Source organism: Mastacembelus armatus, chromosome 8, assembly GCF_900324485.2.
Source record: "Mastacembelus armatus chromosome 8, fMasArm1.2, whole genome shotgun sequence".
Lineage (NCBI taxonomy): Eukaryota > Metazoa > Chordata > Actinopteri > Synbranchiformes > Mastacembelidae > Mastacembelus > Mastacembelus armatus.
Window position 1 is genome coordinate 6,494,245 of NC_046640.1, and position 15,348 is coordinate 6,509,592.

Consider the following 15,348-nt stretch of genomic DNA (forward strand, 5'->3'; position numbering starts at 1 on the left):
ATCCTGTGGAAGATTTTCAGTATTTCCAAATGAACCAAAATTGCAGTTGTAGAGTGGACAGAAATGTGTTTTTATATGCTCATATTTTATTTAATATTTAATGCTATACTATATTAGGCTTCTGCTGGATCCCTTATTTGGATATTCTATATATATATAATGTAATACAATGTATATTGATTCCAGCAGTCTTTATTCATTTTGTTCCAGTTTTTACAGAGCCCAGGATGTGTCCTGAGGAAAGTAAAACACATTCCTTAGTTAGTCATTCTGCTGAATTAATAGAATACATTATACAGACATTTTCACGTTTTTTTTCTACACGTGGTGCTGAATCTAAACTACTTTTAAACAGATTTTATCAGATGGTTTGGTGTCATGATTTTCTCTTCTGTAGTTCCTGCTACTGGTTTATACAAGAGAAACCTAGTTTATTTGTATATAGTTCACAACACACTGGAATACTGAGCTCTGCTGCTTCATTATCGAATGTGAAATGTGGTTCAAGTTCTCAAACACTCTCTCAGTTTTGGCACAAACACTGTGAATTTTGAATTCAAGGATTTAACTGAACATTGTTAAAGATGTCCCGACTGACTGTTAAAATCTTCCTCAGAACTTTTCATTTCTTAGTGTAAGACATTTTGTTTCCTAATGGGCAGTTCATATATATATATATATATCTATATACTACAGAAATTCTTCTATTTACAGAACTGGTGCCAGTTGAATTAGAGGTGAATAGCTGTAAAGAGTGCTGTTATTGTGTTCACAAATAAAATCCTGCACATTATCATAATTACAAAATATCCTGTAGTAACACAGCAGAGCCAAACACAAACAAGTGCACAAGAAATTTAACAGTCAGTTCAAACCATCAAAGTAAATCAACGTGAGGCGCAGTATAACACTATAGGCAACTCTGAGAGGTAGCGCAAGCAAATTCCATACAAAACCGTGTACAGGTACTACCATAGCAAAACCCAGGAAAGCTAGCAATCGTACTGACATCGAGCTGGAATCACTTTTTTTTTTTTTGTTTTGTTTTGTTTTTTTTTGTTTTAGTTTTTTCTTTTTTGTGCATAAGTGATTAGTAAACAGGCATGCTACATACAACATTACAGGAGTAGGTGAAGGTGAAAGCAGGATGGAGGTGACCTCATGCTGTGTTCACATCATATTGAAGTTATGGTAATTAAGTGTTTCTGATTTGTAGATCATGTCTATCAACATGCAAAATAATTACATACAACTGGTTAACTCAGACCCCCCCCCCCCCAAAAAAATAAAACAAACGAACAAACAATTGTTTAATGATAGTGAAGGCTCACAAGTTTACCATCCTTTTCATATGATGTGAATATGGCATTGTGGGACCCTCCACTCCTCCACCGATAAGCTTGACCTCTGTGCAGAGATACCATCTGCTAGATTCAAATGTGCCACTGTTTTGAAACTTCGACTGAACCACTGAATCTTCACAGCAGTGAAATCTTCCACAGCTCATTTTTCAGCCTGGGGTCGATTATAGGTCAATTATGTCTGTCCGTGACAATCCAAAGAAAAAAGAAGGGAATCTCTTTAGTTGGTGGGCAATTTCTCAGGCTATTTATTTACAAAGTGCTACTCTGTTAGTTCGCCTGCTAAATGAGGCTACAGTCTTATGTAAAAGCATTCTGTAATAAATACTGTAAACATGCACAGGGTATCTGAGATGAAGGGCTGATTTAGTTCCATAACAACAGCTTAGCTTCTCAAAGTCCACCAGAAACAATCTGTCCACAAAGTGTCTGTTAGTGCACACACATTTATACAGAGACAGGCTAAACAAGAGGGTTGTTTCTGTGCAGGTTGGCACACACTGTGGTGTTTGGCACAGCATCACACTGAGGCTCTGAAAGCTGAGAGAACGCTGACTACACAAGGTCGAGATGAGCTCTATTCAAGTGTAAAAATCAATCTGTTAATCAGCTGATCAACCTAAAATAGAGCAACATCTTAGCCAGAGTCACATCCAGTGCCCAGCCAGTTAAAATGAGTTATGTCCAGTGAGATTTTATAATGATGAAAAAGGCTAACAAACTATTTATGGCCCAGGATGTTCCTTCAACAGGAACAAAACTCCCTATTTTAGGTTTCAGAGCTAACTGCACTAAAGCCTTACTGTAGATGAGCCTTCATCAGAGGAGAGAGAATATGATCAATTGCTGCTCACTTCATGTCCACTAAGTGGAAATGCTGCACCTTCTGTGGTCACACAGAATAATTAAATGTGTCTGAATCACCGGGACTCAGCTGGAATCATTTACAAGCAAAGAGATGCACAGAAACTTCCAGATGACCACAACTCAGTACACAACACCCATTTCATTTCCATTTGCTCTCTGATGCATCGTGACTTCACTTTTTGTTCACTATCCAATCAAATCCTGCTTCATTTCCGATCCTGCTAACAAGGCTGTGATAAAAAGACAATCTCATTCAAAATTCTTTTTAAAGTGAAGCCTTACTCAAATTGTGTAATTTTACATTTTTTGGGAAGTGGATGCCTTCAGTAGGTGACCCTAAAGAGAAGAAATCAGGGTCAAGGGAAGGGATGACATGCAACTAACGTCCCCCGCCAGACCCCAAACTGGCAACGTGATTATATGTTCAGAATCTTAAAGTTCAGTGTAATGACAAGTTGTGTTTCAGTTTTTAGCAGCGTTTTAGCAAATGCCATTTCCCACAGGCCCAAGATTCCTGCAGGTTAAAGACATTTGTAACGGCACTAATGTCTAAAAATCCAGCCTGGGATTCTTAAGGTTTATTCTGTGTAGTTCACGTCATATATTTAGTTAAGGGTGGTAGTTTTCTGTAAAAAATGTATCATTTAAATAATATTTCAGTTTTTCCTAGAACTTCAGGAGCTAAATGTTATGGCTTACCAAAACAATTGGATCCAGAGATGAGATGTGGAGTCCCAGTTAGTTCATCCATGTCGGGAGGACAGTGAGCAAACATTGTAAAGATCTAACTGGGAACAGAAAGGTTTAGTAAATTGTAGAGATATGAACAAAACCGAGTTTCAGTGCTTCGCTGCTGCAGCTGTCAATTTTCATGGGAAAGAAGATGTGACATCAGGATGCTGGTCATCAGGGCGTAGTGACCACCTGGAAGCTGTAGCATTAACGATGTCTACCTCTGTGTTTGTGTGTGTGTGCACAATAAACACAACAAGAACAGGTGGATGATGAAACGATCCTCTGCTTCCTCATATCACAGGTTGCTCCATTTGTCTTTTGCTTTCATGCCTTCGCAGCTAGAAAACTATCTCAGCAGCAGCACCACCCAATTTCAGTTCAGTTTCAAGACCGAGTTTCTAATTTTTTGGCATCAAAAAGTGAAAACCCCCAGTTTGCTCCTTTACAGGACCTGCAGCATGGAGACTGATTTGTCCATTTCCATGACAACAGACACGTGTTCATCAGTGAGAAAAATTGCAGTGAGTGAAAGCAGTCTGAGGAGGAGATGAAGCTGCTACCACACAATGAAATGAGCATCTGGTGATTCCTATGCCATATCCAAATTGATCGTCAGTGTCAGGAATGGGTTTGTTGGTCGTGTCGGAGGTAGAGCGTCAGGCAGACCATGCTCATCGTGCAGCAAGAAACAACAGCAAAGAACAGGGACAGATTTTTGTCTGTCATCTGGTGCAGGAGCTTGAGAATGATAGTGCTTTAAGAACAGGAGGGTGTTGTGGTTTAGGTGTAGTCGTGAAGTCACTGTTGTCATCCCCTGAGGTTTTATCAGGATTTTAATATCACTGGAGAGAGAGAGAAAAGAAACAAACAATTCGCTTTAGAGTAGTTTTACACTTCAGATAGTCTTCTGTGAAATGATACATTGCATCACAGGTTATAAAAAGAAAAATGTCTATTATATTATATATATTATTATCCTAGACCAGTTTGACTCAAACTGGTTTTCATAGACATGGTTTGGTTTGCCAGAGTTAAACACATTTTATAAAGGAAGATTAACGAGACATTAAAACTGAAGGCTTAAATATACTCCATATTACTCTGTGTAGGCAGGTTTGCCTTCATGGTAATACTGTCTGTCAGTGACTAAATTATTTTTCTGTGTGCTACAGCCAGCTTTATCCAAAATTAGATTAGTTACCTTTTGGGACCAATGGTCCAAAGTTTTTACCACCTGCTTCTGTATATTTACAGAACTTATATAATGAACACACAACTGTTTCAGTGAGACTGTGAAAGAGATTTTTTCTGAGTGCTCCCCTGAACTCCCTGTTTTAGTGCATACAGCCTACATACAGTATTTTCACACCAAAAAAGTATAATACACCACGCACCTGTCTTCATTCCTAACAAAACAGATTATCCTAAATAAAACAACAAACAGAAATCATACTTTAGTCCTTAAATGGTTTTTCTTTCTTTCAAACTCATTCAACAGATAAACAGGAGATGGTTAACTGCAGCTTTATTTAGAGGGGGTGTTCGGATGTTAAATAAATAATATGGCATGCCACTGGCAGCCAGATGATTCCCATTCTCCTGCTCTCTGAAAGGCACTCCATTCAAGCCTAAAGAACATTACTATACATCTCACGGATTTTAGAAAGGCTTGGTCTACTGTCATGCTAAAGTTTGGGCATAAAATGAGAGAAACATTGTATTTGATTGTAATATCAAAGAGAAGAGCCGGATTGTACGTACATCCCCAGTTGAGGGCAATAGCTGCGGTGATGATGGCAATCCCTCCTAAGATGGACACAACAGACAGAATCATGGCGTTACGCCCTAAACGACGAGCTCCATCAACGTTGCCTTGCTGCAGACTGTTTCGGGACTAAAGAGGAAAGAGGATGAAGAGATGTTGATATCAATCATAGGTCAACAGTGCAAATTTGTATTATACAGTAGGTAGTGTAACGCAAGGGAAATTATTTAATTTAATTTTAATTTATTGATCATTCAAACAAACCCTCTGATTTTTGGCATGACCATATAGTTCACATTAACCAACACCTTTACAAGGTGAGTAATCCAGTAGGACTTGTTTATAACCTGCATAGATTGGGCGATGAACAAAAATAAGAGTTTTATTGTCAGATAATCTCAGGGGTATTTGTTGGACTTTCACTTGAGGTCGTACCATCACGGAGAAGGTGAGGCCTACAATATTGATGGGCCACAGTGGGCAGAAGCAGGCCAGGATGGCCAAGATCAGGTAGTCCCTCGGCTTCGATCCATCCACAACGGCCTCTGTGATGGTGCTGGGCTGGCGAGTGAGTGAAGGCCTGGGTGAGCCCGCTGCCAGCGAGCCAGACCTGCTGCCCACACGAGGGCGACCATTAGCATGGCCACCTGGCTTAGCCTGCTGCTTAGGCGACACAGAGGGAGCTGTGGGAGAAGAGTCAACCATCACTGGGCCGATGCCATTACCTGTAGAGAAGAGAAACATCACAGTGATGCTTTTTTAATGAAACTAAACTATATATTTGTGAGCTCTGCTGACAGAGTAGAGAAGCCCAAAAGCATTGAGGCATAGTCTATTGGTTTGACTTTTCACTGTTGACAAGAAAATAAGAGAGAGAATAAGAGAGAATAACAACATAACCATATAATAACTCCTCATTTATAATAAATCAGAATATGATAGGTACATAAAAAAATTAGAATCAGATGCACAAATGATACAATTTAAAAACTGACTTCAATACCTGAAAGTATTTACTGTAAAAGCTGATTTAATATTACACATTAAACCTTTAACAGGTTGTGCAACAGCTGTAGCATTGTTTTCTGTTGTACTGCTTCGAGCTGGGCTTACTGTCTGTTTAGCCTGTTCAACAAAAGGACTCTCTAGAATCACTTCTGGAGAAGAATAAAATAGAGAAGAAAATCAAGCAACAAAAGTAAAAATAAACTCAGTTTTTAAAAGTGCTTCGTTTTGGAGATAGAACTTCACTGTGAGGGTCAAAAAGTAAAGAACTGGATTAAGGTAATTAAGGAAAGCTCATGGAATAATCTCTGTCACTAAAATAACATGTCAGATTTCAGAGATAGTACAGGGCATGTGTTGTATTTACTAGTCTCCATGTTGTCACTGATCACTGTCAGCTGGTCCATGGCTTTTTCCTCCTCTGTTGGACTGGCCTTGGTGTCTGTTGCTGGGGGCTCGGTTTGTTGCTCAGTGCTGGCTGGCTGAGAAGTTGTGGCGCTATGCTCAGCATCTCCAGCATCCTGCTGGGTGCTGATTGGCTGATCCAGCTGCTGGGACTCATCCATGGTGCTAGATGGCTGGGTAGTGGTGGGACTGGTGGCCATTGGTGCGACGGTGCAGACAAAGCTAAGTGCTGAAGAAAAGCTGAGGGCTAAGTGCTATCTGAAAAGGATCAAACAGACGGAATTAAAAACTCATTGAATGATCATTTTGATCATTCATTATTATTATTATTTTTTTTTGGCATTTTGCTTTCTTGTGAAAGACATTTCAATAACCTGTTGGGTCTACTGTGCTTCCATAGCCACTTATGCATGCATCACTAGAAATATACAGTGTTTAGAATCCAAATCTTATGCAACCCCAACGTGGATATTAACACAATGAAGTGCCTCTATTTCATGTAAAAGAGCAGCTATTAATGTTGATCGCACTGAGAATCAACATTTGAACATTTGAAATTTGTTTTCATCATGTTAGTGTTTCACGTGTAACAAATGACTCTATTAAACAGGAAACCGTGTTGTATCATGTTGGTTTTTCTCTTTTTCAGCTTCTGTGTTATTTTAGGAGACAGGAGATTGGTGTCCTTTGTAAGTCCATTTGTTGAGAGAGTTATTCACTTTTAGAACTTGTGCCCTAGACTTCCTGGAACAAAGTGAGAATGGTGGGAATATTGGTTATAGTCAGTTTTTTTTTCTTTACATAATAACTGCAGTGTTATTAAAAGACTGAGGGTGAGTCAGGATGTTTGTGAGGGATTAAACGTGCTGCACTGTAATGAAAGAACATTATTGCATTTGTTTGTGCTTTGCTGTCAAAGATAGATATCTCATGTCCCTGCTCTTAAATAAAACTGAAGCTGTACACCGCAACAAGGGGTAAAGTGTACAGGGTGTATGTACTTACTACATTAAATGAAACTGAGTTGTTTTTTAAGAATTTCTTTGACGCACACCAAAATCTTAACAAATCATGTTTCAGGACACAGATGTATGAGTTTTAGTTTCAGGACACAGATGTATGAGTTTTAGTTTCAGGACACAGATGTATGAGTTTTAGTTTCAGGACACAGATGTATGAGTTTTAGCCATAAAAGGCCCCAAATTTAGCAGCTCTTCCCAATTGGTTGCTCATTACACAATATCTCCTCAGCATATGGAGTTGGCAGCTCCTCAGTGGTTGCTATGGTGAGATTATTTTGCCAGTTTAAACAACTAAATTTAACTCTCAATTTGCACCAACATGGAAAAGGAGTCTTTAACATGCTCAGAAATAAATGGAAATATGAACTTATTTCCATGGTAAACTCCATCTGCTCAGGAATTAGTGTCAAAAGACTGAAAAAGCTTCTGAATGGGCTGTGCAGTGAGATTTTTCTGTCTTGAACTGCATACAGTGTGTGTTCAGAGCTAATCAAGATAATTAGTTAGTAAATCACTGAAGGTTACCGGCCAGGATTATGAGGCCTGTCAAAACAAGCTTGGTTCTCCAAAAGGGCAAGAAGAAGAAAGGTTTCATCCCCTCAAACAAAAAATATTAGAATCTATGTGGGTTTATTAGGATGGTAATTTATTCAGCAGTCTCTTGTTGCCAGCTGCTGAGATTTCTGCCTTCTGGTTATTTTTGTAGATCCGGAATAGGCAACCAGTTTCACATCATCTCAAATGAGGCTGGAGCAAAGTTGATTGGTGTCTTCCTGCTTCTGATTCACTGGACACACCTGATCCAGGTAATCAGCAGGGACAGTTGGGAAACAAGCAGGACAGTGGGTTGGCCTCCTCTGGTATAGGTGGAGATGAGCTCATTTTTGGTTGTTTTACATCCCACTAATCAGTTAGATTGAGTTTAGTCTCATATCACTGAACACCAGTTTAAAATATAAAGAGGGGAGAGATACAAACAGACTGAAGGTTTTTTGTTCTGTGACAGTGAAAACAAAAACAGGACATTATGTTGTCAGTCAGCACAGTGTTGTAAGAACAGTGAAAGTATTTAATTATAGAGGGATAATTATAGACTGGTTAGAGGGGTATACCATTGCACTTCCATGGGGCTGGTTGTTTTTGTTTTGCTTTTTCAGCTTTAGACAGGAGACTAATGAAGGGAGACGACACACAGGGTCCTCACTTCAATCTGCGAGCTGTTACTGCATGTTGTAGTGCTTAATGAAAACAGTCCTTTTGTGCACATTAACATCGTAATATTTAGACATTGTACACATCCTACAAAAACAAAAGTTGGAATTACTGGAATGAAATCAATATATCAGCCTGTCCCATCATAAAATACTGGTCACGTTTGTCATCAGGTTGAGCGTAGCCTTTATCTGGGTTTAATTTGTTTGACTTCATCTGACAGCATCTAGAATAAAGGTCATACTGCAAAGATGAAATACTAGGGCATTAACTTAAAACATTGATATTATCATTAGGAATGAAAGTTACACATTGACTTTGAATGTGAGAGCTGTTTGTAGATATATTTATTTCCAAACTGTAAAAATACAAATTTTTCAGTTTTATTACCTTTTGTCACCTGGCAACTTTTAGATCAATGTGATTTATTTTTATTTTTATTGGCTGAGACCAATATATATTTACTGTGTGTTACCATAGGAATGGTCTGAGAAGCCGAACCCGTTTCTGTATCTATTTTTACCATTAGTTAGTTTGAAATTTGATGCTTTTTTCTGGATTTTAAAAAAATAGTGTGACCATAAAAAAAAACGTTGCCTTTCTGAAACTGTACAGATTCAAATAGCATTTATATGTAATATATAATGATACTGTTTTTTGTTTATTTACTCCACTAGTATGTGAAAATGTAATGACTCAGTTAAATATTTTATTGCACAATAAATCAAATATATAATAAACTAATCCAATAACATAGTTTTCCTGGGTAGCCTTCACACTGCTGCTCTCAGCTCTTTTACATCTTATTACATGGCCCTTGTATCTTCCAGCATAAATAAATGTTACTGCGATCTGCGGGGTGGATGTTATGGATGCAGAGACTTATTGATCTGAGCGACAGTCTGGAGGATGAACAGCTTCTTAAAGAACAGATTTGAGAGAAAGCTGTGTTGCAGCACATCCACACTGAATACTGTAATGACCTGCCACGGCCCGACTGATGGATTATACTGTTTCCTCCCTATGGATCAAATACTGCAGTGCTGCTTCGCTCTGTAAAAGCTGACAAATGCAGAGTCTTTTCGAACAAAGGTAACAATATATCACTGTATGTTTCTTGATGCAGTGTGTTTCTTTAGCAGCCTGATGCCCATTGAGCAGCAGTGTAATCCAATATAAAGCATGTTACAATGTCCTGCCCCTGAAAATTAGAAATCAGAATAACAAAACTAATTATAAATCATGAAATTACATAGATATCCTGTTAACATCAGGGGTTGATTTTTAGATCAAGTTGCTGAAAAATAAATATTTGATGTTAGACAGTAAGTGATCTTGTATAGATGGCGCTTTTCTACGCTGAAGTGCACTCAAAGCACTTTACACTATTTCCCATTCACACACCAGTGCTGGCGCTGCCATGCAGGGTGCTTTTCCCAAACCTGAGATTTCCAACATATGTCATTAGTTATTATTCAAAGTCATACTGATATACAGAGATTTACTTTTAAACATAAACATAAAAAAGCATAAAAACATAAAAAAACATAAAAAAAACATAAAAAGCAAAATATGAATCTCTGTCACTGGCTGTTAGTGAAATGCACCCTGGGAGTCACAGTTGATCCACAGGCTTCTTATACCTCTTGACAAACCTGCCAGTCACTTTGAAGTGACTGTGTTATGATTGGGCCTTTTCTACAGAAATGTGTATTTTTTTAATGTGCTTATAAAAATTATTTTAAGGCCACAGTGTGACCAAAATGAAACTAAATATGCAAAATAGGAATATTTCTAAATAAGAAGCTGCTTCATTCATTTTAAATGTAACAATAGCCAAAGGACAATACAGAGATCGTCAAAAACCTGTGTTTTATGATGCTTAAAAACAGAAACAGAAAGAAACAGAGTTAGAACAACTGCAAACTGTGTGTTTTCAAATATTTTACAATATTTTTCAAGTTATCACAGGGAACAAGAGGGGACTGAATGAATATTTAACCAGCAGATGACTTGAACTCTGCCCCACTGATCACCATGTATCATCTGTGCAGGGCCATAATTTCTACAGCAGAAGGGAGGCCATGCTCCCCTCACATCTCATTACCTGGCTGTATTTGTCTTTCGCTCACATTGCAAGTTTGAGGTGGCTTCTTTTTTTTTACTCAAGTCAATGTGAATATCAAGTGAACATTGAGTTTTATCTTTTTGCCTGCGTCACAAATGTGAAGACATGGAAATTTTGCCCCTTTGTTGGTATTGACATTAAGTGCTGAAGAAAAGGTGAGAGGTCTTTATTGAAACTCTGAAGGAACATTAAATGAGTTGGGGTCTAAACAGCCAACTCCCACAGCAATTAACCTGCTGTTGCTTTTGTTCTTTTTCTGTAAGTGGCAGGATTAGTGTCGGCTGCATCGAGCCACGTTGGACACTTAGGAGTCAAGGGGGAAAATTAGCAGGAAGAGACGACCATTAAAGCCATCACTGTCTGTTGTTTTTAGCTCTGTTGCAGCAGCATAATGACTCGATGCTCTGATAATGTTTACTTCATGCCGAGGTTAGACCATCAGTTCGCTAATGTATTGGCTTCATACAGACCTTTTATTAAATACTGGATAATGGCTGGTCAGTGTCATCCACTTCCACTTTATTTGCAGATTCAGATTCATTGTTGTCAGTCTGTAAACCTGGGAAACCTAAAAGAATAATCTTGTGACAACAGGTATTCATGTACTTACATCACATTTAGGAGGCCTACGCAACATTAACTGTGAAATACTTCCAGATTTTAAAGTTAAACTTTAAAACTTAAAAACTTTTGTCTTTTAAAAACACAATCAGTCTGTTTGTGTTTTAATTGCCAGTGTATATTTTTGACACTGATCCATTTGCTTTAAGACATTTTTGGAAATTAGTTATCAGTATATCAGGCCAGAGGAAGTCTGACTGCTGCACATAAAGTAAAATAAAAACACTTAATACAGAAACTCAGTTCACCAGTGGTCATAGAGAGATGGGACAGAGTGGTTTGTCCTCTCTAACAAACTTTGGCAATCTTTGGCAGAGTCCAGTCAGCAGCTTGAAGAGAGCTCATTAATCACCAGAGTGAAGTTTGACTGCAGCTGCAACATTTTTAAACAACTTGTCTTTTACTCAACACACTTTATTTACCTCACTGTATTTCACTATGGCAAAGATGCAAAATGATCATTAACCTGTAAAAATGAATTTTGAAAGCAGAGTTTATCTGGGGGGCCTGATGACCTGATATCAGTATTTTTTGGAGTGGATTCACTGCTTTTGTCTACTTTTATTCTGCCTACTGTTTTACCACATTACTCCTCCTAAAACCACAGAATGTGTGTTTTTCATGGTTATCAGTATTCTTCTCAGGAGGTGCTAGCTGTATTCTCAAGCCATGCTACCTGTTTGTTTCCTCCTGCTTCCTCCTGCTGCCAGTACAAAACTGAACAACTGATTGCAGGTCAGCACTTCAGCCTTCTGTTTCGAAAACGTGTAGTGTATTACTGTCCTCGATGCAGACCATTATTCTGCTGACTTTCAGACTGAACTGGTGTCTTGTCTGTCAGACCAGCCACCTCAGCTTACACACACGCACGCACACGCACACGCACACACACACACACACACACACACACACACACACCCACTGCAAAGCTGATTTTGGAGTCAGCTGTACCTTCACACATTAATCCACTCTCATTGTGGCATTTTATATTTTACTGAAGTTGATTTAGTCAATTAATTGACTGGCTGAGTTTCAGGAAATTAAGTTGAAACTACTAAAGAATAGTTGTATAAGGAAATTTTTTAAAAAATACCAAAAGAAGAAAAGAGATGCTGTTTTCAGCCACTCAAATATAAAGATGTCCTGCTGGACACTTGGTTGCATAAAACAAGACATCTGAAGACGTCAGTATGGCCTCTGAGGAACTTGGAAGAACTTGTCATTGTTTCATGACATTTTAATGATCGATTAATTGAATCTAATAAATTGTTAGTTAAAGCCATAAATCAGTGAAGTTAAAGTCTGTATTAGTATTTTCAACATTTTCCTTATTCTTGCCTTGGTGGGGGTTTGTCTTGAATTTCATGCTGAATCTATTATATTTGCTTGATTACCAAAACAAAAACAAATCTGCCAAACATTTGATAATTAACTAATTGCTTTAGTAATAGACCAAGAAAAAAATGTTCTTAGAATTGATGTTTTTAGCTGATTAAAGCCTTTTCAAGTGTGATGATTTGCCTCTCGTGTGTCGTGAATGTTTTTGCATTTTAGGCAGTTAGGAAAAACAAGACATTTGATAATTAAATAGTCAGTGGTTGCAGTCTTATCTACTCTATATTTTTTATCAAGGAAAACAACGATTCCAAATTGGCCTCTCACAGCATTTTCTAGAAGATTTGAGAATAGGTACTAGAAATATAACAAATATTTCTGCTCGTGTGGAAAAACAGAATAAAACACTCCTGACACGTCAACACCACCATGAAAGCAGCAGGATTCCAGTCATGTACGTTATACATAATTAACACACACTGACGCATGAGCATGTCTTGGCATAATTTCTCTCTCTCTCTCCCTCAGACACGGTGTAAAAACGCACCAGATGTAAGCGTCAAAGGCAGACAAAGGAAAGGGAAAAATCCAGATGGAAGTGTGATGCAGCCGGAGCTGAGGGAAGGTGACACACCCACTGAGTTACGGTAGCAGCAGCACACGTTTTACACACCCAACATGTGAAATAAAGATCAGTGATCATCATAAGTGAGTGATCGGTTCTTACCTGGTCCTAGTCCACAGGAAGCTGAAGGATGATGTTCATTTTTTCTCTGCAGGAGATACAGAATGTACAATCCAGTGATGAAAGACGAAGCAGCAGTACAGAAAAATAAAAAATCAGTTACACGATACTGGATTAAATACCCTGCCAAAACTTAAAAAAAGGTGGAATAGCTCTTTAAGATTTTCCTTGATTTGATTTATTATTTTTATTTTCACTTCTGATGATTCAGAGTGGTGGGCTGTCACTGCAGCAGCTCTCGGTTCCACTGCAAGAGGTAAAAGGGAAGGGAGGGGTGCTTTAAGAAAGAGAGAGACGAAGACAGAGATAGGGGGAGTGTGTGTTTGTGTGTGTGTGTGTGTGTGTGTATGTGTGTGTGAGGAGGATACAGCACTGGCTCTACAGTCACTTCTTTTCTCTCATCTTCCACCAGTGTGAAGCTGGCTGAAGGTAAAAGCAGTGTCTGTCAAAGCATTCAAAATAAAAGCTTAGTGGGTTTGCTTGAGGTTTTGATGAACATGTTCTTCACACATTATGGTGAAGGTGAATAACAGGACTCTCACTATTAATGTATCCAACTACTACACAGGCAGACTGGGACAGGTGGTGTCAGCACATGAAAACACTGGTATAAGACCAAGGCACAGACTGCAGTTAGTAGGACAAGCTCAAGATTTTGTTGATTGGATTACATGGGTGTGATCAGGAGTTAAACATCACCCAGTTGTCATGGAAATAGTGTACAAACCTTTAAATGAACATTTTGTTCTGTTTATTTGGGGGGGGGGAAATGACATGATCAAAAACTTCAGCACAGCTACTAACCAGACCTTTAGGTGAGACTGTTTTGTCTGAAATGCAAAAGAAATATAACTGATCCTCTGATAAAAGTAATATACATAGTGTATGGACCAGATCAGTTAAAACAGCATTACATGTTATATTTAATTATTAGTCCAGAGTGCAGGGAAGTATTTGTGTTAAATGTTCCTTTGTTCTTTGAGGACATTTTACACCTTATATTTTCAATTCTGCATGTGTGTCTGCAGTACCCTTTATAAAGAGTGTCATTTCTGTTCATTGAATGTTTCGATCCATGAAAATGATAAAGCATCAGTTGAACTAGTCAAAACTGTGAAAAAGAGTACATGTTTAGCTTAAGTTACATGAAGACAACAAGTGACAGCAAAATCTGTTTTGACAGAAGAGATTTTGAAGATAGAGTCCCATTTGTTAAAAACACATTTTCCATATGAAAAACATATGATGGGAGCATTACTCTTATTTTGGAGGAAAATGGGCCAGGTTCCTGTATTGGACAATTTACTGTAAATAACTTGCTGCACCTGAATTTGTCCTCATCCTCCAGTGTTTTTGCTGACTGAACACAAACCCAACAATGCACCATGAAATCTCCACATTCAACAGTGGGAATAGTACAGATATTTACAGTAAATGGTTTTACCTTATATGTTTGAAAGGGTATTCATGGTTAGATTAGCACTTCAGGTTAATCAAATACACATTAGATAATAATATGAATGCCTGCACCAAGAAATACAACCTCTGTTAATGTTTTCTACATCAATATTTACACACTCGTCATGGACAGAAAATGAATTTCAGAAAGTATTCACTTTTCTGCACACTACTGTGTTGTTATCTCAAAGACAGACAGAGTCGTGCCACTGCTGTGTTGGCTGCATATTTTGGGTTGCCACAGTCACTGCACTCTGGAGCAGCTCTTCGTTTTGTCTGTCTTTGCTGCTGAGAAGCCTTCAAACCCCCAGCATGATGCTCTTGTAGACGTTTTCTTACTTTGGATTCCTGGCTCTCTTAGCCGCTTAATCATCTTGGCTGGACGACCAGCTCTAGGAAGTAGGCATCATGGAAAATGGACTAATGTTTTCTATCTTAATGGTACAACATCACCCTTCTCATTCATTCATTCATTCACACATCAGTGGGACAATGCAAGTCAATGGTCTGGCCCATAGAAACTGGGGGGTTCAGCGTCTTGTTGAGGGATGTGGATAGAGGGAGCCCTTTGACTACTACTACAGGCCACTGTGCTGGAAAGACTCAGAGCTTTAGAAATGTTTAATATTCTTACCCTGATCTCTGCCTCATCTCAGTTTTATGACACAGGTCTACAGAGAGCTCCTTGG

General features: G+C 38.5%; 1 protein-coding gene across 2 annotated transcripts; it reads right to left on the reverse strand.

The window, feature by feature from the left end:
* Nucleotides 1-1,278: 1,278 nt before the first annotated feature.
* Nucleotides 1,279-13,434, reverse strand: LOC113141116 (trafficking regulator of GLUT4 1). 2 transcript variants are annotated; one of them, XM_026325341.1, is made up of 6 exons: nucleotides 13,184-13,434; nucleotides 10,971-11,068; nucleotides 6,101-6,396; nucleotides 5,164-5,453; nucleotides 4,725-4,857; nucleotides 1,279-3,805 (listed from the first exon to the last, which is right to left on the reverse strand). In XM_026325341.1, the coding sequence occupies exons 3-6, from the start codon at nucleotides 6,336-6,338 to the stop codon at nucleotides 3,789-3,791; spliced, it is 678 nt and encodes a 225-aa protein (XP_026181126.1). In that variant the 5' UTR covers nucleotides 6,339-6,396; nucleotides 10,971-11,068; nucleotides 13,184-13,434; the 3' UTR covers nucleotides 1,279-3,788. The 2 variants fall into 2 exon arrangements, with proteins under 2 accessions (XP_026181126.1, XP_026181125.1); XM_026325340.1 differs by lacking the exon at nucleotides 10,971-11,068.
* Nucleotides 13,435-15,348: the final 1,914 nt, after the last annotated feature.